General features: G+C 39.0%; 1 protein-coding gene across 3 annotated transcripts in view; it reads left to right on the top strand.

Annotated features, from left to right (window-relative positions):
• The window catches only part of LDAH (lipid droplet associated hydrolase), a 109,000-nt gene that overhangs the window by 24,877 nt on the left and 58,959 nt on the right, over positions 1-25,164 (top strand). For all 3 annotated transcript variants that reach the window (XR_003207255.2, XM_025867801.2, XM_025867800.2), the window contains exon 4: positions 13,052-13,221. Coding sequence is in view for 2 of the 3 variants with exons in the window: in XM_025867801.2 (XP_025723586.1) it covers positions 13,052-13,221 (170 nt within the window). In the remaining variant the exon portion in view is untranslated. The remainder of the gene's footprint in view (positions 1-13,051; positions 13,222-25,164) is intronic.

The following is a 25,164-nucleotide window of genomic DNA, read 5'->3' as shown; positions in this document are numbered from 1 at the left end:
GCTTTTTATCATTGCTGTAACAGAAACCGTAGATTAGGTAGCTTCATTAACAGGAATTTATTTTCTCATAGTCTGGAGGCTACAGGCCCAACATTAGGGTTTCAGCATGGTTAGGTTTTGGGGAGAGCCCTCCTGGCTTGCAAGTGCTCTCTTTCTCTTTGTGTCCTCATATGACAGAGGAGAGAAAATGATTTCATGTGCTCCAGGAAGCTCTCTGATATCTCTCCTTACAAGGCCACTAATCCCATCATGAGGGCTCCACCCTTATGGCCACCTTTAATCCTAATTAACTCCCAAAGGCCCTATCTCTCAATACCATCACATGGCAGTTAGGGCCTCAATATAAGAATTTTAAGGGACACGGGTGACTGGGTGGCTCAGTCGGTTAAGCATCTGCCTTCAGCTCAGATCATGATCCCAGGCTCCTGGGATCAAGTCCCATGTCAGGTTCCCTGCTCAGTGGGGAGTCTGCTTCTCCCTCTCCTGCTGTGTGCGTGCTCTCTCTGTCTCTGTGTGTCTCTCTCTCTGTGTCAAATAAATAAATAAAATCTTTAAAAAAAAAAAAGGAATTTTAAGGGACACAAACATTTAGTCTGTAACAGTCCTGAGTAGGGATGCTATATACCAACATTCCAAATCTGATCACAAGTATAGGTCAGCATATACATGTGAACATTGCACCTGAATAATAGTAAACATACAAGTTACTTTTTGAAACATTTTTACTAAATATTTATTCAGGTTTAGTAGTTGCCTTTGGTCTATCCTCAGAAGTATTTCCTGACAGTTTATAGAAACTGGTCCTTTTTGAAGCCTTGACCCTATTGAGTAACAGAAGAAGTTTCTAAGTGGAATTTCTTTGCACATTTATGAACATCTGCAGGTATGCTAAGTTTATAAAAATTGCTTTATTTGAAGAAGTGGGTGACAGTTAAAAGATGATTCATATTTTTATCCACATCCTATTTATGGCTCTTAATTGGAGCATATGGTCAAGACACAATATAATTATTGCAGAATTTAGGAAACAAAATCACCATCATGCATACAGGGTAGATACTCTTCAGTTCTGTAGTTAGTATGGAATTTGGTTGTCTTTTCTTTTCCCTCCTAAAGCCATAGCTCAAACTCTTTGTGTGTCACCTCACTGTGAACATCTCAGTGATTCTTTTTTTTTTTTGAGAGAAAGAGAGCTCCCAGAGCACAAGCAAGTTGGGGGGGGGCGGGGAAGGAGGGCAGAAAGTGAGAGAGAATATTAAACAGGCTGCATGTACTCCATGCACTGCGCTGATGCCTGCGGCTCAGTCTCACAACCCATGAGATCATGACCTGACCCAAAATCAAGAGTCGGACGCTTACCTGACTGAGCCACCAGGTGCCCCACAGCTCCCCAGTTCTTGACCTCTGTCTTACTTCTCACATATAGTAGTATAGATCAGCTTCCTGAAATCTTAGGTCTGGTTCCAGAATCCTGTGTTAACTTTAAATTGATAACGTCAGATACCAGCTCTTGAGGATGGAATTCAGTCTCCTTTTTTTCCCAATTCCACTAAATTTAGTCATTTTTGAGTACCTGCTGCGAATATGCCTCTTTGCTAGCACTTAGGGAAAAATACACCTGTACTTAAAACACATCTGTTGCACTTACATTGTTTATGGTTAGGTAATGTCACCAGCCAGACTTCCTGTGTCCTCCTCTTTAAGGCATCACATGTAAGATTACCCTCCTCAGGAAACCCTCTACTCACAGTTTCCACTGTCAGTGCTCAGGTCCTTGGTGAGCCTTCTCTGTTTCCATACTTCAGCCACTCAGAGTTCTACTGCCACCTTCACTACCTTGTTTACTGCCCTAATTATCTTCCATATAGAATTACAGATCTATAGATTCAGAGCGATCCCTGTAAGAATTCCCACCAAAATTCCAATTGTGGCATTTTTCACAGAAATAGAAAAAAATCCCAAAACTCGTGTGGAATCATAAAAGTCACCAAATAGCCAATAAATCTTGAGAAAGAAGAACAAAGCTGAAGGCACCACACTTCCTGATTTCAAACGATATTGCAAAGCTGATAATCAAAACAGTAATAGCACTGGCATAAAAACAAACCAGTGGAACAGAATAGAGAGCCCAGAAATAAACACATATGTATAGAGCCAATTAATCTTTGACGGGGGCTCCAAGAATACACAATGGAGAAAGAGATAGTATCTTCAATAAATGGTGTTAGGAAAACTGGATATCCACATGCAAGAGAATAAACAGAAATACACATAAAATTAATTCAATACTTAAATTTAGGACTGGAAATCATGAAACTTCTAGAAGAAAACATAGGGGAAAAGCTCCTGTCAAGGTCTTGACAGTGATTTCTTGAGTATGACACCAAAAGTACAGGTAACAAAAGCAGAAATAAATATTGGGACTGTGTTAAACTAAAAAGCTTCTGCAAAGCAAAAGAAACAATCAACAAAATGAAAAGGTAACCTGTGGAATAAGAGAAAATATTTGTAAACCATCTATCTGACCCAAAATGTATAAGGAACTCATACGCCTCAATAGCAAAAAAACTAATAGCCTGATTTAAAAATGGGCAAATTTTTCCAAAGAAAACATACCAATGGCCAGCAGAAATATGAAAAAGATGCTCAGCCTCACTAATCATTAGAGAAATGCAAATCAAAACCACAGTGAGACTCACTTCACTCCTGTTCAGATGACTGTTAACAAAAAGACAAAAAATAACACAAATTGGCAAGGGTGTGGAGAAAAGGGAACTCAGCACTGTTGGGACAACCATTACAGAAAACAATATGGGAGCTCCTCAAAAATTAAAAGTAGAACCCCCATATGACCCAACAGTCCCACTTCTGGATCTATATCTAAAGGAAATGAAATCAGTATCTCAGAGATATCTATATACCCATATTCATTGCAGCGTTTTTCACAGTATGTGGATAATTCCAAGATATGGAAACAACTTAAGTGTCTGTTAATGGATGAATAGGTAAAGAAAATGTGGTACACACACACACACACACACACAATGCAATATTATTCAGCTATGAAGAAAGAAGGAAATCCTGCCATTTTCAACAGCATGTATAAACCTGGAGGATATTATGCCAAGTGAAAGAAGCCAGACACAGGAAGACGAATACTGTATGATCTCAGTTATATAGGGAATCGAAGAAAAGTCAAACCCATAAAATCAGAGAGTTCTATGAGCAGTTGCCAGTATTTGAGGGATGGGGAAATGGGGAGATGTTGGTCACAGGGTACAGACTTCCAGTTATAAGGTGAATAAGTTCTTGGGATCTAATGTACAACATGATGATTTTGGTTAATAATACTATATTGTATAATTGAAATTTGCTAAGAGAGTATATCTTAATGTTCTCACCATCACAAAAAAAAAAGAAAGAAGGTGGTTACTCCCTCCATCCCAAGCCTCCTGATGGCAGTGGCCTCAGTTAGGAGTGCCTGCTGTGCTTGCCTGGTACACATCACTGGTAGGGAGCTCCACAGATATTTCCTCCATGGGGGCCCTTATTTATGGCTGGGCTAGGTCTTGTGGTTCTTACTATGATTGCAGGATGCACTTCAGGAAGACACCATGAGGGAACTTTGAGGAACAAGATTTATTACCTACAGTTTCTTGAGGGTACATGGAAGGGGGAGCAGACCTGGGGCCCTGCCTTTATTAGAGCCCGAGGGTGGGGTGCCTACAGTTTTGCACTTCCACTCTTTACTGGCCAATGTAAGGCATAAGAGCCAGAGTTAGGGCTTGGGAAGGAAGAAGTGGGTCATACAAGAAGTCAGTCATTACCCAAGGCTTTCTGAAAGGTACGTTTGTGGGTGGGGTGGCCTAGTTCCTTATCTGGTTGTTTTACTAGCAGTTGTGTCATACAGGTGGTAATATGCTTATTCAAGATGGATGTCTTTTGAAATGGAGGCCTAGTCAATCAAAACTTTAACGTCAGGCACTTACACTACATTATGTGAGGTGATGGATATGTTATTTTGATTGTGGTAATCATTTCACGGTGTATCCGTATATTAAATCATCACATAAAAACAATTATGTGGTTCAACCTAAGTATATACAATTTTTATTTGTCAGTCATACTTCAATAAAGCAAAAAAAAAATTATAGAAAGTGGAAGATGGGTGCATGCAGATCTATTATATGTTCTCTCTACTTTTATGTATGTTTGAAAGTTTCCACTATTAAAAAAGAAAACTTTAAAGAAAGAAAAAAAATTATAGAATCGTAGAGCTAAAAGTATCCACATCAAATCTTACCTCGAACCCTTATTTTTCCAAGGAAGGAAAGTAAGGCCCAACAGGGCTAAATCACCTGCTAGTGAGTGGCAGAACCTTGACAAGAAGCCAGCACTTTGATTGTTTAGTTCAGCGTTCTAGTCCTGTTGGTGGGTCATCTTAGGTGACTAATGCAAAGTGCTAATGAGACTCCGTTTTTAGGTTTAGTTACTCTGTGAGCTAATTCTCAGATTGACCCTTCCATGATCACCAGTTATACCTGGTCTGTGACCCTTTTCCTGCTGTGGTTCATAGGGGAACAGGGTAATGGGGTGTAGAAGAAACAGTGCAACTCATGGCAAATGCTTGTATAAATACTTCAAAGTGCCTTTTTTCATAGTATCTTTTTCTCTGTGTTAATGCACACTCGTGTGTGTCTGTGTGTGTGTGTCTCTGAATGCAGTTCACTTGAGAGTCTTTAACACTTCGCTTAAAGACTAGGGTATACTTTGAAAGACAAGTAAATATTGATTACCTAGCAGTGAAAGATTTTAAGAGCAGTAGTGAGGTGAAACTGAATATACAGATTTTGTGTCCTTGATTAAAAACATGTATTTAAACAGCCATTGTATTGAAACGTGACTGAAGGTGAACAGAATGTGTAGCAGATACTTGCTCTGCTATGAAATATCTTAAAAGATACAACTTTATTGTTCTATGTCCAAAGAAAATTTTAGGTTCAATACCATAGTTTTTCCTTTGTCAGGAAATGTATATGTTTGCTTGGGAGTGTGTTTTTACTATCTTAGGTTGTGTTTGGAAAACAGAGGTGTTAGAATTCTTCTTAGAAAACAGACTTGAGGGACACCTGGGTGGCTCAGTAGGTTAAGCATCTGCCTTCGGCTCATTTGGCTCAGGTCATGATCCCAGGGTCCTGGGATCGAGTCCTGCATCGGGCTCCCTGCTCAGCCGGGAGCCTGCTTCTCCCTCTGCCTGCAGCTCCCCCTGCTTGTGCATGCTCTCTCTCTCTCTCTCTCTCTCTCTCTCTGACAAATAAATAAAATCTTTAAAAAAAAAAAAAGGAAAACAGACTTGAGGTGACTTAGTCTGTTGAGTGTCTGACTCTTGATTTCAGCTCTGGTCATGATCACAGGGTTGTGAGATCAGGCCCAGTGGGGCTCTGTGCTGGGTGTGGAAATGGCTTGGGATTCTCTCTCCCTTTCCCTTTGCCCCTCCCCTGTGCATGTACGAATGGTCTCTCTCTCTCTTCTCTCTCAATAGATAGATGATAGATAGATAGAAAGATAGATAGATAGAACCTTTTTTGAAAAAAGAAAAAAATGGAAAACAGACTTGATTAACATGCTAAACCTCCAGAAGCCTCCAGCCCTGCTGGTCTGTTATTGCTGGCCTGTCATCTTAACTCTGTCAAGAGATAAGCCCAAGACAGAAGGAGCTAGGAAGTAGTGAAAATAACCTCAGGATACTCAGTGAAGAATAATACATCTTTCATGTATGTAGGTCATATGTCTAATTCCTACATTCTTAACCTGGGTGAGAAGCTACGTACTGGATTACTTAATGAGAGCAACGTTCAACTCCATTATCACAGTAAGCCCTTAAGTGAAGACAAAATCAAGCATTTGAACATGAAGAGCAACTTTGAAAGTTGCAAATAGATTCAAAGGGTACCATAGATCAGGGCTTCTCAAATTTTGGCAGGCATCAGAATCACCAGGAGGATTCATTAAAACACAGATGAGTGGGTGTCACCTCAAGTTGTTGATTCAGTAGTAGATGTGGGGTGGGACCTGAGAATTTGCATCTTTAACAAGTTCTCGGAGTAATGTTGATGCTGTTAGTCCTAGGACCCTATTTTCAGAACCACTACCATAGATCTTGAGGAAAACCAGTTGAAATGATCTGTTTTGTCTCTGAATTTCTGGGAAATGTCTTTAGTTCTCATTTTAAATTGACATCTTATTATTTATAACTTTGAGTATGCTTATTGCTTAGGCTGCTTGTGTACTGTTGAGTTAATAACTTAGTAATTGGAGCCTGGTTCCTTTGCTACCTAATGAAAACAGTGCCATCTAGAGGCATTAGCCCAAAGGGCCACCAGAGGGCCAAAGGAAGCTGTGGTTTTCTAGAGAGGGTGAATGGGCAGCTCCTCATCATCAAGGATTTATTGACAACCTACTAGGTTATTACGTTGATACCACGGGGTCTATAAAAAAATAGACATTCCAGTCTCTGCCTTTTAGGTTAGTGACTTTCCATCTGTGTTCTGAGGAGCCCAAAAGTTCTATGAAGGGCAGGCGGGGCTCTGGGCCCCACCAGCACCCCCATTCAGCCAGACAGTTCTGCTTTCATCTGTTTTACATATTGAAAGATATGTTTGCAAATGCATGCTATGGTAGATTGTTTGGATCAGCAGAACAGATAGATTATTCATCATCCAAAGTTATTGCTCTAAAGTACAGGTTTTCTGACATGCAAAATATGGTGTGAAAAATATGTAATCATTGAGAGAGAGGACATAAGCTGTAACCACCCATCAAATGTTGAAAGTATGTTTTGCTTCATATTAGCACGTTAAAATTATGAACAGTTGGAAATAATATTCTAGTTGCACCACATTATCACAATCATAAAATGAGTATAATTGGGAGAACAGATGTTCACCAATGTCAGGAGGGGGTGATTCAAGACAAAAAAAAAGTGTGAAAAGAAAATGTGAGGAATTAGAAGTATAAACTCTTTCTGGCTTTGATTTACTATAGAGTCAGCTTACTTGACGGCAGATTCATTATCAACTATTTTAAGTCGTTTGTTCAAAAAGTGTAACATAAAAGCTAGAAATCACATTGGTTTAGTTTCAGCTGATAAAACACTACCTAAAAAAGTTACACAATCTTTCAACTAATGATGAATTTGGGTCATGCTTATCCAGAGAAACAATAAACCACTCCCATTCCAGTATTCAAACAGAAGGAAAGAGAGAAAAACAGTCGGGTGTTCTCTCTTGCCAGGACCATGATTGGCAGAGGAACATGGAGGCAGAATGGAATGGCTAGAAGAGCCCAAGGCAGGAACAGTCTGTCAGTCAGTCTCGGGGGCTCACAGTCACTGAAAGTAAACGAGTCTGTGAGTAGGTGGGAAGAAACAGGAAAAAAAACAAAGGGTGGAGCCAGAGAAGTTAGGAACCCAGCACATTGTTAGAGGCTCAGGGAAGGCGAAGTGGGAAGGCCAGCAGGACCGAGGAGAGCAGTCGTGCAGTTAGTTAGTGGCCCGCTGCCCGGCCGGCCCACCGCCCCTGTCTTCGTGGGCCTTAGCATCTTTTCAGTGCTCCCGACAGTGGAGCCCAGACTCCGTGGTGGTGGCCGGTGTCCTCCTTCATCTAGTAGCAGCCTTCCTTTCCGACCTCATTTGCTCCATCTCCCTGTCAACCACAAACAGCCGCAGAACTCATCACTGTCCAGAATTACACCTTATACTTTTATGTCTTTGGCTTTTTTTATTTGCTAAGTCAATAAACATTATGTTCTCCTCGCTAAATTAATCTCTCGGTCTCTCTCTTTTTCTCTCTCATTTCCCGTATTTTCCCCACTGAAATCCATAGCAGAGCACTGGGTTTTGTCAGGTGGAAAGCATCATTTAATGACCCTGGTTTTTAACCATCTATTTGGAGAATAATAATAAAAAAATATTTTTGTAAGGTATGTTTGGGGTTTACAAAGTTTTGTTTGCTTGACAGCAGTTTTAAATAGGATGCCTACCTACTGTAAGCTAACCACAACCTGTGTTGCATGCCTTAAAAGCTAACATATTCGCACCAATGTTTAGATGCAAGGAGCTTGCAGAAATACTTAGGGGGCCAGGGACAGTGGAGGCCTAAACTATGAGAGTATGCTTTCACATCATCTTCGTAAAGTCAGGATACAGTCATGAAAGGAAGGCCTTTGGATCAGTGAATTAAATAAGCATAAAGAATTGGGGACAGTTCTCATCTACCCTTTCACTGATGGTTTGCATAAACCTAGTTAAAGTCCTTTGGGGCTTTTGTATTCCACTGAGAGTAATGGAGAAGTGAATGGTAATTTCCCCTATAAAACTGAGATAAGGTAGGTGGGAATCATCATGTCAAAGCATTCTAAAGTAAAATTTTTTATTTTGAGAAAAAAATTTTAAATATAGAAAAGTACAAACAATAGTGTAATAGTCCAAGATTCTGTTACTCGATTTTCTCTTCATAGTTAACACTTGGCCATAATTGCCATATTTGCCATAATTGCTTTAATATTTTCTGTTAATAAACAAAACAGTACAGAAAAAGTTCCATTTTTTTATGCACAATGAATCATGGAACACTACATCAAAAACTAATGATGTAATGTATGGTGATTAACATAACAATAAAAATTTAAAAAAAGAAAAAGTTCCATTTTTAAATTTATTTTTATTATTTTTTTTTTTAGAGATGGGGGGAAGGAGCAGAGGGAGAGAATCTTAAGCAGGCTCCATGCCCAGCGAGGAGCCCGACATGGGGCTTGATCCCACAACCCTGAGATCATGACCTGAGCTGAAATTAAGAGTCAGGCGCTTAACCTACTGAGCCACCCAGGTGCCCTGATAAAATTCCATTTCTTAGATCCCATCTCCAGTTTTACTGTCGTAAATTTCATGTCTCTTTTTATATTTTTGGTGACATTTATGTAATGATGAACAACATATGATACTGTTTTGTGTTTTTAAAACTTTACCTAAAGAGTAAACCATATAGATAGATAAATAGATATCTTCCTCAAAGCATTCCTTAAAATATGAAGTGCTCTTTTTAGCCTTTTAATCTCCACATGTAGGTTGTTTAAATTATTATTAAGATACAGCTTTGGAGTAATGTTGGGGGCAGGATGGAAGAGTTCACAAGTTGAGAAATTCTGGTATGAGATTTGGAGAGTTACTGTGTGCAGACTCAGTCCTAGCAGAAGGCTCATGTAGCACTAATCTCCCAATTTTGTTAGTTCTATGATCACAGATGACTTATAAATAAATCTGCTTATGTGATAATATATAGTAAAACTTATGCATTTATATTCAGTATGTACCTAGACATACATATATGTGTATGTATTATTAAATTTAGGCCATACGATTGCATTCAAATATATAAAGTTTCACATTTATAGTAGTGTGCATTAGTAAAGAATATTTTCTAGATATTTATCTTGGTTTATTTGGAGAAGGTTCCAATAGTTTTCATGAATCCAAAGGGGCATTACCTTTCAATTGTGATGCAGTAAAAATTTGTTCTTTTTTCAAGGAAATGCTTGAGATATACTTATATCAGTGTTTTATAATTATGTTTTTATCTATTTGTTTGCTCTTATTAGATTGTGAACTCCTTGAAGATAAGGGGAGCACATTGTATTTATATCTGTATTTTCAAAGTCACCTTCGGTCATTTAGTCACTGTTTTCTGTCAGAGTAGTCAATTTAGTTGACGTAAAATAGAAGAAAATAATAGTTATCAGATACTTGTGTCCTGAAGCTGTAAGGAATACATAATATTTTGATCCAAAATTGACAAAATTTTAATAACTGGATCAATCAGTTTGTATAACTAGATGAAAAATAAATGTGAAGTACTAATATTACTTAATTCTTCTATGAACTATGTAGGAACAGATTATACATACCTTTTGAAATAAACTCCAGAATCAATAAATGAGCTACAAAGTAAATTCCATAGAAATGGGTCTAAAAAATAGGGTCAGGTTCTTTTTTTTTTTTTTTTTTTTTTTTTTGAGAGAGTACAAGCAGGGGGAGCTACAGAGGGAGAGGGAGAAACAGACTCCCCACTGAGCAGGGAGCCCGATGCCGGGCTCGATCCCGGAACCCCGATCGTGACCTGAGCTGCAGGCAGATACTTAACTGACTGAGCCACCCAGGTGCCCCAAATAGGGTCAGGTTCTAAAAGGGATTTGTCAGTATCATATTTAAAACCATATCTTGATAAAGTTTATGTTCCAAAATTACTTAGTTGATTGTAACTTGGAATACATTTTTCTACAGGAAGAATGGCTTAAGTAATTTCCATATCATTCTTCTGATCTTGGTACAATTGAATATAATTTTTTTTACTGTATTTCATGGAAAGTTAATGATTTCTAGCATTTTTTTCAGAGATATTAAAATAATAATAGGTGTGAAAATATATGATGAAGTATATAGTCCTTTAACCTTTAGTTTTTGCTAGTAAAATAATGTCCAGATAGCACATTTAATATTTGCTGTCATTATTATTTCTAGAAAGTGTTTTCTTCTCCTCTAACCTCATGACTACAGCAGACACTAGTAAGTAATATCTTTATTTTGGAAAGCTACTGAGCAGTTCCCAGAGGTAAAACCAGATTTACTTCTGAAATATTCATTTAATTAATCTTTTGAATTATAATGTTCATTAAAGTTCATCTGAAATACAATCTTTTAGAATCTTATTTCTGGTGTCAGTGAAGTTTTAAAATGTTTACTGCATTTAGCTCATTTTCTTTCTCTTTGCACTATCCAAGTAAATATTCTTGGTATATATTCGAGGAAGGACTTAAATGACAGGAATTGAAATGATAGCAGTCGTAACTCATTTCTCTCACAATTTATGCCAGACACTTGTGCTATGTGCTTTAAAAGTATTATGCTTACACTCTTAGGAGGCTAGAATTATTATCTCTGTTATAGATAAGAGGACACTGAAGCCAGATTAAAAGATTTGCCCTAGCCACCAAGTTAATAAGGTTCTCAGCTGGGATTTAGACCCAGATTTATCTTATCTCCAGCACCTATGATGTTATTACACCATGTTGTCCCAATGAAATGAAGATTTTTACATTTTCAAACCATTATGTATTTTGAAAAATAAAGAATTTGGTTTGCAAGTATTACAGATGTTTGTTTGGGGGTATCTGAGAATAATATGATCCCTTCTGGGTGGAGTGATCAGAGCAGATAAACTGAAAGGGGAGCATAACGTACTCAAGTGTAATACTCAGTGAACATTTGCCTTTGAAGCTCTCAGGAGCCCTACCAAAGTCAGACTTCCAGATTCTCTTCCCCGTTCTGTTTTATGCTGAACTTCCTTGTTAAACAGAGAACGGATTCTAGGCTGACCTAGGAAGAAGGATTCGGGCAGAGCACATCTTAACCTGAGAGATCAGTAATACCATGGAAAAAGGGAACTAAGCCTCATTGACTCAGTAAAAAGGTCTTCAATAACTGTATGCCAGCACTGAGGGACAGAGATAAGCAAGATATAAATTGTAAAATAGGAATAAGCTCGGAGTTGGGTGGTAAGATAAACATGGGATACTGGAGGACCTGAAAGGAAGGCTACTTTACCCCTCGCCCACTGAATCATAAAATGGCTTCTCAGAGGAGATAACACTCGTTGGGAGTTTGAAGGATGAAGAGGAGTTAGCCAGATTAACAAGGGGAGCTGAGCACTGAAGGAAATGGAAACAGCATGCACAGATAAAACTGAAGAGCAGTCCTTTGCAGTGAGTTCTAGGTGTCTTTCAAATGAGCTGCATTGTGGCTCATTACAGTTCGCATCAGTAACTTGTAGGAGTCGAAGGCAAGAAATTTAGTATTTCAGTAATTCAAACTTTAATAAACAATTTGCTACCTTGTGATATTTTGAAATATTACAGGTGCATAGGGAAAACCTATTGAAATTTCCCATATTTATAGACTACCAGAGCTGGCAGCATCCTCAGAGACTATCCAGTGAGTTCATTTTTTTCACTCCACATTAGTATTTACTGTGTGCTAGTCACAGAGGACACAGAGGAAAAGGTGGACCTTGCCTCCAAGGAGCTCACAGGCTACGAGAGGAAATAAACAGACAATTATACAAGTATGATAAAGTGCTCTAATAAGAGTGGAGGGGACTGGTTAAGCACAAAGGGAGGCTCATTCATTTTTCTTGGAGATTAGCTAGATAAAGTTTTAATTAGCTCTTGAAGATTTCAGAAGACAGTTCATTTATGAAAGGAAGAAAGGATATTTTAGGTTAAGACTGCTAGTTAAAAGGAACAATTTACATTTCTCCTTAAGCCCTTCAGTCTAAGTTTTTCAACAAAGATTATCTAAAATAATGAAGCAGTGTCATGGGTTTTCTTAGTTGTCTATTAATAATATAAAATAGCCTAACCAGTGGTTCTCAGTGTGTGGTCCTGGGACCAGCAATATCAACACCTCCTGGAAACTTAGAAATTTTTTTTTTTTTTGAAACTTAGAAATTCTTGAGCCCCAACCCCAACCTACTGAATCAGGGAGTCTGGTGGTGGGGCCCAGCAGTTACCACTTTCCTAAGACCTGCAGAAGATTCTGATACGTGATCAAGCTTGAGAGCTAGTGGCCTAAGCTAACTGTAGTTCATGGACTAGTTGAAAGTTCATGGACTTTGAGGACAGAGAGACCTAGGTTTGAATCTCACTGTTCTCACTTCATAGATGTGTGACTGTCAGTCTGTCACCTAATGCCTGTGAGCTTTGGGATCTTCATCTATAAAATGAAAATAGTGCTTCCTTTCTGGGGCTGTTTTGAAGACTTGTTGATGTCATTTAAGTAAAGCGTTTAACACTGTAGCTAGCACATTGTAGGCTTTAAATAAATGGGAACTACTACTGTCGTTAGTTTTTTGTTTTTTTTGTTTTTTTTTTTTTTAGTTTTCCCAGTGAATTTATTACTTTCCCTTATTGAGTGAAAATATATTCATATTTTTGCTTTTAGATTCAAATGCTCCAGAAATTAACGACATCTATGGACTACAAGGTCAAGTGGAACACAAGCTAGCTTTCCTGAGAACTCATGTGCCAAAGGAAATAAAACTTGTGGTCATTGGCCATTCAGTAGGCTGCTATATTAGCCTTGAGATTTTGAAGCTTGCTCCTGAACTCCCAGTAAGTATGGCTCAGGAGGTGACTGTAGGTGCTGGATTATGCACTTGTGCAGATCCTTCTCAGCTTTCCTTCCCTCTTTTGTCTCTTGGTCTAATTGATAAATATAACAGAGGGGGATATTTGGTAGCTGCCTTTATCTTTATCCATATTACTGTGGGCCTATGTGGGTGTATGTTCATGCAATTTCCATGTGTTTTAAAAAAATAATACTGAAGGAGGTAGAATTTTCCAGATGAATGCCATTTAATCTAGGGTTATCTGGAAATCTGAAGTTGCATATAACTTGCCATTTATAAAGGAATACTTAAGAGTAGTCCCCAGCCAAGACCTAGATAAGAATCTGTCTTTATTGAGAGAATATTTTGCAAATGTTCGTGCCTCCTTTCAAAAGGAAGAAAATTTATCATCATCATCATCAATAAGCAAACAGCTATTCTTATGGAACACTAAATCTTTATTTAGTCATAAGCCTGGATCCTTCTCCATTCTATAGATTGGCAGCCTTTTTGGGTTCATTCGTTCACAAATGATTGGGTACCACTGGGTGTCAGATAGTAAGTGAGATGCTGGAGACACAAAACCTATTTAAAGTGCCCAAGAAAGCTAGTGAGCTAAAAGAGACTTCAAAATAAAACAGAAACTCATACTCTCAATAATATGTACCATTGAAAGGATCTATTGAATGGTTGCAATTCACAACATAAATTATTTCTTGATTCAACAAACACATATTAAACACTGGCCATGTGTCAGGCCCTGAGCTGTGTTTTGAGGACATCCCAGTGAATAAGACAGTCTTTGAGGTAAGAGAGTCCAAAGTCTAATGGAGGAGACACAGTAATCCACAGGCCTGGTAACTACTGTGTAGGAGCATGAGGGAATGCTATTTAACCTTGTAATCTGAATGCAAGAGAGGAAGTGATTCCTTCCTGGAATCTTGGTGTCCTAGGACTTTGACTTTTCTCATTCCATATGATAAAAATTTCGAGAGGAGTTTCAGAGATCCCTGGAAATTTTCTTCTACTTCTACCAGCTTGGCAAACATAGGTCTCACTCATAATTGCCCTTAGAAAATGTACAACTATAGCCTCCCTGGGTGTGGTTTTTAATACCAAATGGAGGTTGGTAATTTTCATTTATTGGGTATAAGAAAACGTATTTTTCACTTCTAAGTGTGATTTCAATAAATTCAGGACTGCTTTCCATTGACTGTATTATTGTTTCTCCTCTTTTTTTCCATAGAAAAGCCATCTTAATTGGAAAGGAGACTTTTTGTTTTTAGCATTTTGCATGGCTTCTGATCTTTTTTGTGTCTTCTAAATCTCCTCTAGTACTGTGTGATGAGGTTACCTTTTTTACGGTGCCCAGCCCTGCCATTCTGTGGTTCTGTCTGCGCAGTTGCCAAAAGCCCTGGCTCTAGAGCCAGGACACCTAGGTTCATGTACTTGCTGTGTATTTTGTCTGTGTGACCTGGGACAAGTTATTGAGTATCTCTGTACCTCCCTTTCCTCATCTGTGAAATGGGGATAATAATATGTTCTCCAAGGGAGAATTAAGAATGGTGCCTCAGCCTTAGAAGTTTCCTAATAGGTATTAGCTGTTATTATGATGATGGAAATGACAGTGGAATCATCGGCTCAGTCACTAAGTTAAGTACCATATCAGTTATCTACAGCTGTGTAACAAATTGCCCCAAAATATAATGCCATAAAACCATACATATTTATTCTCACAGTTTCTATGGGTCTAGGATCTGGCCACAACTTAGCTGGGTCCTCTGCTTCAGGTTCTCTCATAAGACTGCACTCAAGATATCTTCCAGGACTGTAGTCTCATCTGAAGATTTGAATTGAGAAGGATGTGCTTCTAAGCTCACTTACATGATTGTTAGCAGGACTCCGTTCTGTGAGGGTTGTTGGACTGAGGGCCTTGGTCCATCAGTGGCCTGTGGGTGGAGGCCACCCTCAGTTCCTTAATATGTGGGTCTTTCTAACTTGCCTCATTGGAGCAAGTGTGGTAGAAGAGCCAGAGAAAGTCTGCTGGCAAGATGGAAGTCACAGACTATCCCCTAGTTATGGAAATCACATTCCATTACTTGTACAGTATTGCATTTGTTAGAAGCAAGTCCCTAGGTCCAGCCCCCACTCAAGAGGAGCAAATCACACTGGAGCCTGAACATTAGAAAGTGAGGGTCATGTCAGAAGCTGCCTGCCTCCTCCCCCACTACTACAGTTAGTATTTCACTTGTGGTGTACAAGCAAGCATATGGGTACATGGATACATATAAATTAAAATGCCCAGTTTACTTCCCAGTGCAGGAGGTGAGTTGGTCCTGTCTAATAAAACACAGCAAACTGATATGAAATACAATTTGGGGTTATTAGTTATCCCAGGTGTTTTGAAAACTTAAAAAAAAAAAAGCTTTTGAAGAAAAGAGTACTTGCATGTGTGAAATAATAATAGCATTACTATTTGTGATGGTTAATTTTATGTGTCAGCTGGACCAGGCTAAGGGACAGCTAGATAGCTGGTAAAATGTTTCTCAGTGTGACTTTGAGGATGTTTCCAGAAGAGACTAGCATTTGAATCAGTAGACTCAGAAAAGATTTGTTCTCACCATTATGAGCAGGCATCCTCCAATCTTTTGAGGTCCCAAATAAAACAAAACTCAGGAAAGGGGGGTTCTCTCTCTCTCTGTTCTTGAGCTGAGACATCCATCTTTTCCTTCCTCTGACATTGGAGCTCCAGGTTTGCTGGCCTTCGACTCTAGGACTTATACCATCAGCTCCTCCGGTCTGAGGCCTTTAAACTCAGACTGAATCATACCCCTGGCTTTCCTGGTTCCCAGCTTGCAGATCGCATACTGTGGGACTTTTTGGCCTCCATAATCATGTGAGCCAATTCCTATAATAAATCTCTTTTCATATATATGCATACTTATGTATCCTATTGGTTCTTTTTCTCTGGGGAACCCTGACAAATACACTATTCTATAAACATAGGGGGGAAAATATTCATTGCTGAGTCCTTCACAGTCTATTAACTTAATCACTGATCTTTTTGGTTTTTGTTTGCTTCCCATTGATTCTGCATGTATTGTATAGTTTCTCTTGTGCATATTTGCGAACAGTTGTTAACACATTTGTTTTGAACCCATCTCTCCTTTTTGGCATGCACTCACATGTCTATTAGGAAAGAAGTACAATGCATCTTAAGGTTAATGCAGCTTCTTATAGCTCCTTTTGCTTTAGAGCTTTCTAATTATTGCTCTCCTTGCAGGAACCGTGGTGAAAAGGGGAAAGGGAAATGAGACATGAGCGTAACGTAGTCTCTTTGTGGAGGCATAACTCATACTGCGATTATAGAGTTTTCAGAGAGACATATAAAACTGTGTTTTCTTAGGGTGTTTTCTAGAAAATAATGCGTGCAATAAATTGTCCATAAAGGTCACCCAGGGAGGAGGGTGAACATCTGTATGTTTTTTTTTTTTTTATTTTCAAAAGTTTTGTCTGGTTTCAATTAACTGCATTGTTGAAGTCCCCCCACCCCTCTTTAAACACCTGGCCCAGTTAATATCATTGTTGTGATCCCTGCTGAAGTGTTGAAATTTCAGTGTCTCTGGGCTACTCTAAGACAGCACAGTGCTTGCATGCCTGAAGTTAGCATGACACGCTCCATTTAAGATGCATTTGACAATCAAATAAGTTTGTGTAAGCCAGAGTGTTGCAATCCCTAATCATTTTGCCAAAAATAAGTTAGCTGTTATGTTTTATAACATATGAAGTGTGATAATAAGAAACTTGTGTTTCCATCTCTTCTGTTATTTTTACTGGAATATTTGACTCCCATAAGATTTTAAAGACATATGTGTAGTTTAGTAGCTGGTTTATTTGGTTTCATTTTGGTTCAGTTGTTTACAATATTTTTATAACTAATTATAGGAAACTTTGGTCTTAAAATCATTTTAAGAGACTTAATGCATACTTTAGACATATTATCTGGCATATTTTAATATGCTAAGAAATTGGCTCTTTTAAAAATCTGGTATTAAAATTTTTTTGTTTCTTTAAGCAAATTTGGTACATAGAATTACAGAAATTCTTCCTGTTTTGGAAGTAATGTCCAGTAATAAAGAATTTAACAAGAAGCCTGAGAAAATAGGTAATTGGAAGACTATTCAATAGTAGCTGTCATGACTTGTAATAACAAACATAGTTTTAGATTCGTAGAATCTTAGAACTGAAATAGGCTTTAGAAACAGTCTTGTCCCGTCTTTCATTTCATGGTTAGGAACTGAGAGCAAGGTCTGTTGCCAGGATGCAGCCTCAGCTCTGTCTCAATCCAGGGGTGGGGTACAGTTATATTAGCAGTGGGTATAAAGAGAGTCTAAGAAGATATTTGATGGCTCTTTCAAACTTTGGATGATAGCAGAGCCTATAGATAGCATGGTATACTCCTGGACTACACACAACAAGCTTCATGCGGTCCATTATATTGCAGCTCAAGGAGCAGGAGACCCCATAAAAATGCTACTTTAGCAATTGGGGCCTGGAGGGGGAGTAACTGGAACAAAAAAGTGATAGTCCTATCCCCACTATTTAGAGTCTTCTTTCAACACTGGTCCTCTGTATGTTTAAAATGTGCCATCTGATTTTGCTGGTAAATTGTTTGCATAAAGTTCAAGGTTGGGAGTTGAGAGACCTTGATTCTTAAGTGGACTCTGCACTGAGTTGTGAGGTGAACCTCAAGTAATTTTACTTTTATTCTCCTCTAAGCATTTGTATAGCATTTTATGAAAACACTTCGTTCCCTTGCAGGGATAGCAGGTCCTTCAAAAACTTAATTTTTTATATCATTTGGCCTTTGTTGGGGAAGATGCACAATAATATAGAGCTTCCTTTGTCTGTCTTGTTAGCAAAAATATCTTCTCTCTAAATGAAATTTCCAGATTACTTAAACTCAACTTTTTTAAGCACCAGACTCTTTTATCCAGTTGGATAAAAATTTGTCTAAAATATATTATTTACTTATCTATCTTCTTCAACAATGCATATTGATTGTGGAGGAATTAGTGATTCAAGGGCATCATTTTGATAATGTTATTATACTAGAGGAAAATACAATCAAAGAGATTTTGCCTATGTCCTGAAATTTCTTAGATGATAGTGCCTTTAAAAAAAAAAACTTGTCTATTTTATAGTTTCTCTGTCTTCTCCCTCAGTGTTAGGTTCCACTTCTCTTCCCTACTTATAATATGTTACTATAATTTGCTTCTTTTAGAGAAAACAGATAATCATGTTAGAATTTTGTCTCAAGTAAGGATGAACAGGTCTTAAATGCATACACAAGAGTAAAGATGATAAAGTTAAGTACATGGATTTTGTTATTGCTCAGAGCTTTTTTGTTTGTTTGTTTCTTTCGGGTCCCCAGTGGTGTTTGAGAGATTCAAAATACACCACAGGTACAGCTGAGAAGCTTGAAAATTTTTACTGAAAGAATTAAAATAGCATGTTAGATCATGTGTTTGTTGATTTAGGAGTACATCTTGTTGGAGAGGGGGAAAAGATGGCGGAGGAGTAGGGGACCCTATTCCAACCGGTCCCTGGAATTGAGCTGGATATCTACCAGACCACTCTGAACACCCATGAAATCAGCCTGAGATGTAAGAAGATAGATCTGGATCTCTACAAACAGAATATCGCAGGCGGTTCGTTTCGAGGTACAAAGCGGGGAGCCGTGATTCCGCGAGCAGATATCGGATGATAAACAGAAGGCGGAGGGAGCAGAGCCATGGGGATCCTACACCACCAGTGAGCAATAGCCTCCCGTGCTGGGGACAGGGCACAGACTCGCAGACCACTAGCGGTGGGGAAAGGACTTTAGGGCAGCCCTCCAGATGGAAACCCAGAGCGCAGGGCCAGGTGTGCAAACTGGGGATGACTGGCAGTTTCAGAAGCACAAAGGGCAGAGACCGAGCCCTGACCTGGAGGTGAGGACTGGGAGTGCTGCTGAGGGGCGCACAACCCAGGACCCTACAGTTTTAGCAGCACAAACAGAAACGGAGATAGTGTGGCCTGGAGAGCTCACTGAAGAACAGACTGCGATCTCGCTGCTCTGAGGCAGAGGGTTGGAAACCATCTCTTCTGCTCTGACTTTCGAAAGCTGCCAGGGAAAGCCACCAGAGAACAAAAGCCTCAAAAAACCGTTTTTCACTGAGCCCATCCCCCGCCACAGGGGGCAGGGCAACTCTGCCCAAACAGGGTTGCCTGAGTAACAGCGTGGCAGGCCCCTCACCCAGAAAACAGGCTGGGAAAACAAGAGGCCAGCAACCCTAAGGTCCCTAGAAAATAGGTGCATCTTGCTTGGGTTGTGGTCAATAATTTGGACTCTATACATTCCCTCAACCACCCCTCAACAGAATGACTAGGAGGAGGAACCCCCAAAATAGAAAAGACTCAGAGATTATGATTTATGCAGCAGATTTACAAATGGATGCAGATATAACCAAGATGTCGGAGATGGAATTCAGGCTAACAATTGTGAAGACAATAGCTAGAATGGAGAAATCGATTAATGGCAACATAGAGTCTCTAAGGGCAGAAATGAAAGCTGAATTGGCAGAACTTAAAAATGTCATCGATGAGATCCAATCTAATCTAGATAATCTAACAGGGTAAGTGAAGCAGAAGAACGAATCAGTGACCTAGAAGACCAAATAAAAGCGAAAAAGGGAAAAGAGGAGGCCAGGGGAAAACAACTCAGAATACATGAAAATAGAATCAGAGAAACAAGTGACACCATGAAACGTTCCATTGTCAGAATTATTGGAATCCCTGAGGGGGTGGAGAGAAAGAGAGGACTAGAAGATAATATTTGAGCAAATCATAGCTGAGAACTTCCCTAATCTGGGGAATGAAACAAACATTCGTGTTCTAGAGGCAGAGAGGACCCCTCCCAAGATCAAGGAAAACAGGCCAAGACCCGGGCATGTAATAGTAAAACTCACAAATCTTAGAACCAAGGAAACCATCCTATGGGCAGTTAGGGGGAAAAGATTCCTTACATACAGAGGGAGGAACATCAGAATAACATCAGACCTATCCACAGACACCTGGCAAGCCAGAAAGGCCTGGCAAGACATATTCAGGGTACTAAACGAGAAGAACATGCAGCCAAGAATACTTTATATGGCAAGGCTGTCACTTAGAATGGAGACATACAGAGCTTCCAAGACCGACAGAAACTGAAAGGATATGTGACCACTAAGCCGGTCCTGCTAGAAATATTAAGGGGGGTTCTATAAAAGGAGAAAGACCCTAAGAGTGATATAGAACAGGAATTTACAGGGACAGTCTATAAAAACAAGGTCTTCACAGGCAACATGATGACAATAAATTCATATCTTTCAATAATTGCTCTCAAGGTGAACAGCCTAAATGCTCCCATAAAACGGCACAGGGTTGCAGATTGGATAAAAAGACAGGACCCATCCATATGCTGCCTACAAAAGACTCATTTTGAACCTAAAGATACATCCAGACTGAAAGTGAAGGGATGGAGATCCATCTTCCATGCCAACGGACCTCAAAAGAAAGCTGGGGTAGCAATTCTTATATCAGATAAATTAGATTTTAAACTAAAGACTATAGTTAGAGACGCAGAAAGACACTTTATCATTCTTAAAGGGTCTATCCAAGAAGAAGATCTAACAACTGTAAATATCTATGCCCCCACCATGGGAGCAGCCATCTACATAAGCCAACTGTTAACCAAAATAAAGAGTCATACTGATAACAATAACGTTAATTGTAGGAGACCTCAATACTCCACTCTCAGCAATAGACAGATCATCTAAGCAGAAAATCAACGAAGAAACAAGAGCTTTGAATGACACACTGGACCAGATGGACCTCATAGATATATACAGAACATTCCACCCTAAAACAACAGAATACTCATTCTTCTCGAATGCACATGGAACTTTCTCCAGAATAGACCACATACTGGGTCACAAATCAGGTCTCAACCGATACCAAAAGACAGATTATTCCCTGCATATTCTCAGACCACAATGCTTTAAAACTGGAACTCAATCACAAGAAAAAATTTGGAAGAAATTCAAACACTTGGATGCCAAAGACCACTCTGCTCAATAATGTTTGGGTCAACCAGGAAATAAAAGATGAACTTAAACAATTCATGGAAACCAATGAGAACAAAAACACACTGGTCCAAAACCTATGGGATACTGCAGAGGCGATCCTAAGGGGGATATACATAGCCATCCAAGCCTCACTCAAAAAAATAGAAAAACCCCGAATTCACCATCTAACGCTACACCTTAAAGAACTAGAGAAAAAGCAACAAACGAAGCCTAAGCCACGCATTAGAAGAGAGATAAGATTAGAGCAGAGATCAGTGAATTAGAAACCAGAAACACAAGATCAGACCAACAAAACTAGAAGCTGGTTCTTAGAAAGAATTAGTAAGATCAACAAACCACTGGCTAGACTTATCCAAAAGAAAAGAGAAAGGACCCAAATTAATAAAATTATGAATGAAAGGAGAGAGATCACGACTAACACCAAGGAAATAGAAACAATTATTAGAAATTATTATCAACTATATGCCAATAAGCTGAGCAACCTGGATGAAATATATGCCTTCCTGGAAACCTTTAAACTCCCAGACTGAAACAGGAAGAAATTGACAACATGAATAGGCCAATAACCAGTAATGAGATTGAAGCAATGATCAAAAACCTCCCAAAAAACAAAAGTCCAGAGCCTGATGGATTCCCTGGGGAATTCTACCAAACATTTAAAGAAGAAATAATACCCATTCTCCTGAAGTTGTTTCAAAAAGTAAAAACAGAAGGAAAGCTTCCAGACTCATTCTATGAGGCCAGCATTACCTTGATCCCCAAACCAGGCAAAGACCCCATCAAAAAGGAGAATTTCAGACTGATACCCTGATGAATATGGATTCCAAAGTCCTCAACAAAATCCTAGCTAATAGGATCAAACAATACATTAAAAGGATCATCCACCACGACCAAGTGGGATTTATCCCCAGGATACAAGGGTGGTTCAACATTCGCAAATCAATCAATGTGATAGAACACAATAAGAGGAGAGAGAAGAACCATAAGGTCCTCTCGGTTGATGCAGAAAAAGCATTTGACAAAATACAGCATCCTTTGCTGATTAAAACTCTTCAGAGTATAGGGATAGAGGGAACATTCCTCAAGCTCATAAAATCCATCTATGAAAAACCCACAGCGAATATCATCCTCAGTGGGGAAAAGCTGAGAGCCTTTCCCTTAAGATCGGAACACATCAAGGATGCCCACTCCCGCTACTATTGTTCAACATAGTACTAGAAGTCCTAGCAACAGCAGACAACAAAAAGAAATAAAAGGTATTCAAATTGGCAAAGAAGTCAAACTCTCTCTTTTCACAGATGACATGATACTTTATGTGGAAAACCCAAAAGACTCCACCCCAAATTACTAGAACTCATACAGCAGTTCAGTAATGTGGGCAGGATACAAAATCAATGCACAGAAATCAGTTGCTTTCTTATACACTAACAATGCATCTGTAGAAAGAGAAATTAGAGAAACGATTCCATTTACAATAGGACCAAAAACCATAAGATACCTCAGAATAAACCTAACCAAAGAGGTAAAGGATCTATACTCTAGGAACTACAGAACACTCATGAAAGAAATTGAAGACACAAAAAGATGGAAAAACATTCCATGCTCACGGATCAGAAGAAAAAACCTTGTTAAAATGTCTATGCTACCCTGAGCAATCTATAGCTTCAGTGCCATCCCAATCAAAATTCCAATGACATTTTTCAAAGTGCTGGAACAAACAATCCTAAAATTTGTATGGAATCAGAAAAGACCCTGAATCTCCAAAGAAATGTTGAAAAAGAAAAAGCTGGGGGCATCACGGTGCCTGATTTCAAGCTATATTACAAAGTAGTGATCACAAAGACAACATGGTACTGGCACAAAAACAGACATATAGACCAGTGGAACAGAATAGAGATCCAAGATATGGACCCTAAACTCTGTGGTCAAATAATCTTCGACAAAGCAGGAAAAAATATTCAATGGAAAAAAGACAGTCTTTTCAATAAATGGTGCTGGGAAAATTGGACAGCCACATGCAGAAGAATGAAACTCGACCATTCTCTAACACCATACACAAAGATAAACTCAAAATGGATGAAAGACCTCAATTTGAGACAGGAATCCATCAAAATCCTAGAGGAGAACATAGGCAGTAACCTCTTTGACATTGGCCACAGCAGCGTCTTTCAAGATACATCTCCAAAGGCTAGTGAAACAAAAGCAAAAATGAACTTTTGGGACTTCCTCAAGATAAAAAGCTTCTGCACAGCAAAGGAAACAGTCAACCAAACAAAGAGGCAGCCCACAGAATGGGAGAAGATATTTGCAAATGACACTACAGATAAAGGGCTGGTATCCAAGGTCTATAAAGAACTTCACAAACTCAACACCCAAAAAACAAATAATCCAGTCAAAAAATGGGCAGAAGACATACAAATGGCTAACAGACACATGAAAAAATGTTCATCATCATTAACCATCAGGGAAATTCAAATCAAAACCACACTGAGATACCACCTTACACCAGTTAGAATGGCAAAAATTGACAAGGCAAGAAACAACAAATGTTGGAGAGGTTGTGGAGAAAGGGGAACCCTCTTACACTGTTGGTGGGAATGCAGGTTGGTACAGCCACTTTGGAAAACAGTGTGGAGGTGCCTCAGAAAGTTAAAAATAGAGCTACCCTATGACCCAGCAATTGCACTCCTGGGTATTTACCCCAAAGACACAGAGGTAGTGAAAAGAAGGGCCATATGCACCCCAATGTTCATAGCAGCAATGTCCACAATAGCCAAACTGTGGAAAGAGCCGAGATGCCCTTGAACAGATGAATGGATAAAGATGTGGTCCATATATACAATGGAATATTACTCAGCCATCAGAAAAGATGAATACTCAACTTTTGCATCAATGTGGATGGGACTAGAGATTATGCTAAGTGAAATAAGTCAAGCAGAGACAATCAATTATCATATGGTTTCACTCATTTGTGTAACATAGGGAATAGCATGGAGGACATTAGGGGAAGGAAGGGAAAAATGAAGGAGGGGAAATCGGAGGGAGAGATGAACCATGAGAGACTATGGACTCTGAGAAACAAACTGCAGGTTTTAGAGGGGAAGGGAGTGGGGGGATGGGCTAGCCAGGTGATGGGTATTAAGGAGGGCACGTACTGCATGGAGCGCTGGGTGTTATATGAAAACAATGGAACGTGGATCACCACATCAAAAACTAATGATGTATGGTGACTAACATAACATAATAAAATAAAATTTAAAAAAAATTTCAACTAAAAAAAAGGAGTACATCTTGTCTACAGTAGGGAAAAAAAATAAAATCAACTATTCTGTGAACAATGAGATTATTTAGACCATGATGCACTTACACTATTCTGATGAACCTTCATGTCTGCAGTCAAAGTTAGATTTGCTTGTGATAAGCATTCATATAATATCACTGCATTGTGTTCAACAGGCAAGATAAACTGGAGAGAGGGGAAAGAATAGGAGGTCATTCATATGTCAAAGTAACGGTTGTCAGAGTCCTGTCCCTAGATTAACATAAGAAACAGAAGGCAAAATGAGGAAGTACCATAAGGCTCTGAATATTTTGAAGAAAGAGATGGATCCTAACTGGGAAGATCAGAAAAAGCTTCATGAAGAACTGGTATTTGAGCAGGGGAAGACTGAGTCAATACTTTGAAATGTTCAGAAGTAGAGAGTTTGATGTGTTGGTGGTAGGGGGTTGTTGTATATTCTAAACAGTGGGAACAGTATGAAAAAATGGTTTGTAGCATT

This window comes from Callorhinus ursinus, unplaced genomic scaffold (assembly GCF_003265705.2).
Source record: "Callorhinus ursinus isolate GAN/ISIS: 27379988/994484 unplaced genomic scaffold, GSC_fseal_2.0 scaffold10, whole genome shotgun sequence".
NCBI classification, from domain to species: domain Eukaryota; kingdom Metazoa; phylum Chordata; class Mammalia; order Carnivora; family Otariidae; genus Callorhinus; species Callorhinus ursinus.
This window is presented reverse-complemented; position numbering and strand designations above follow the sequence as displayed.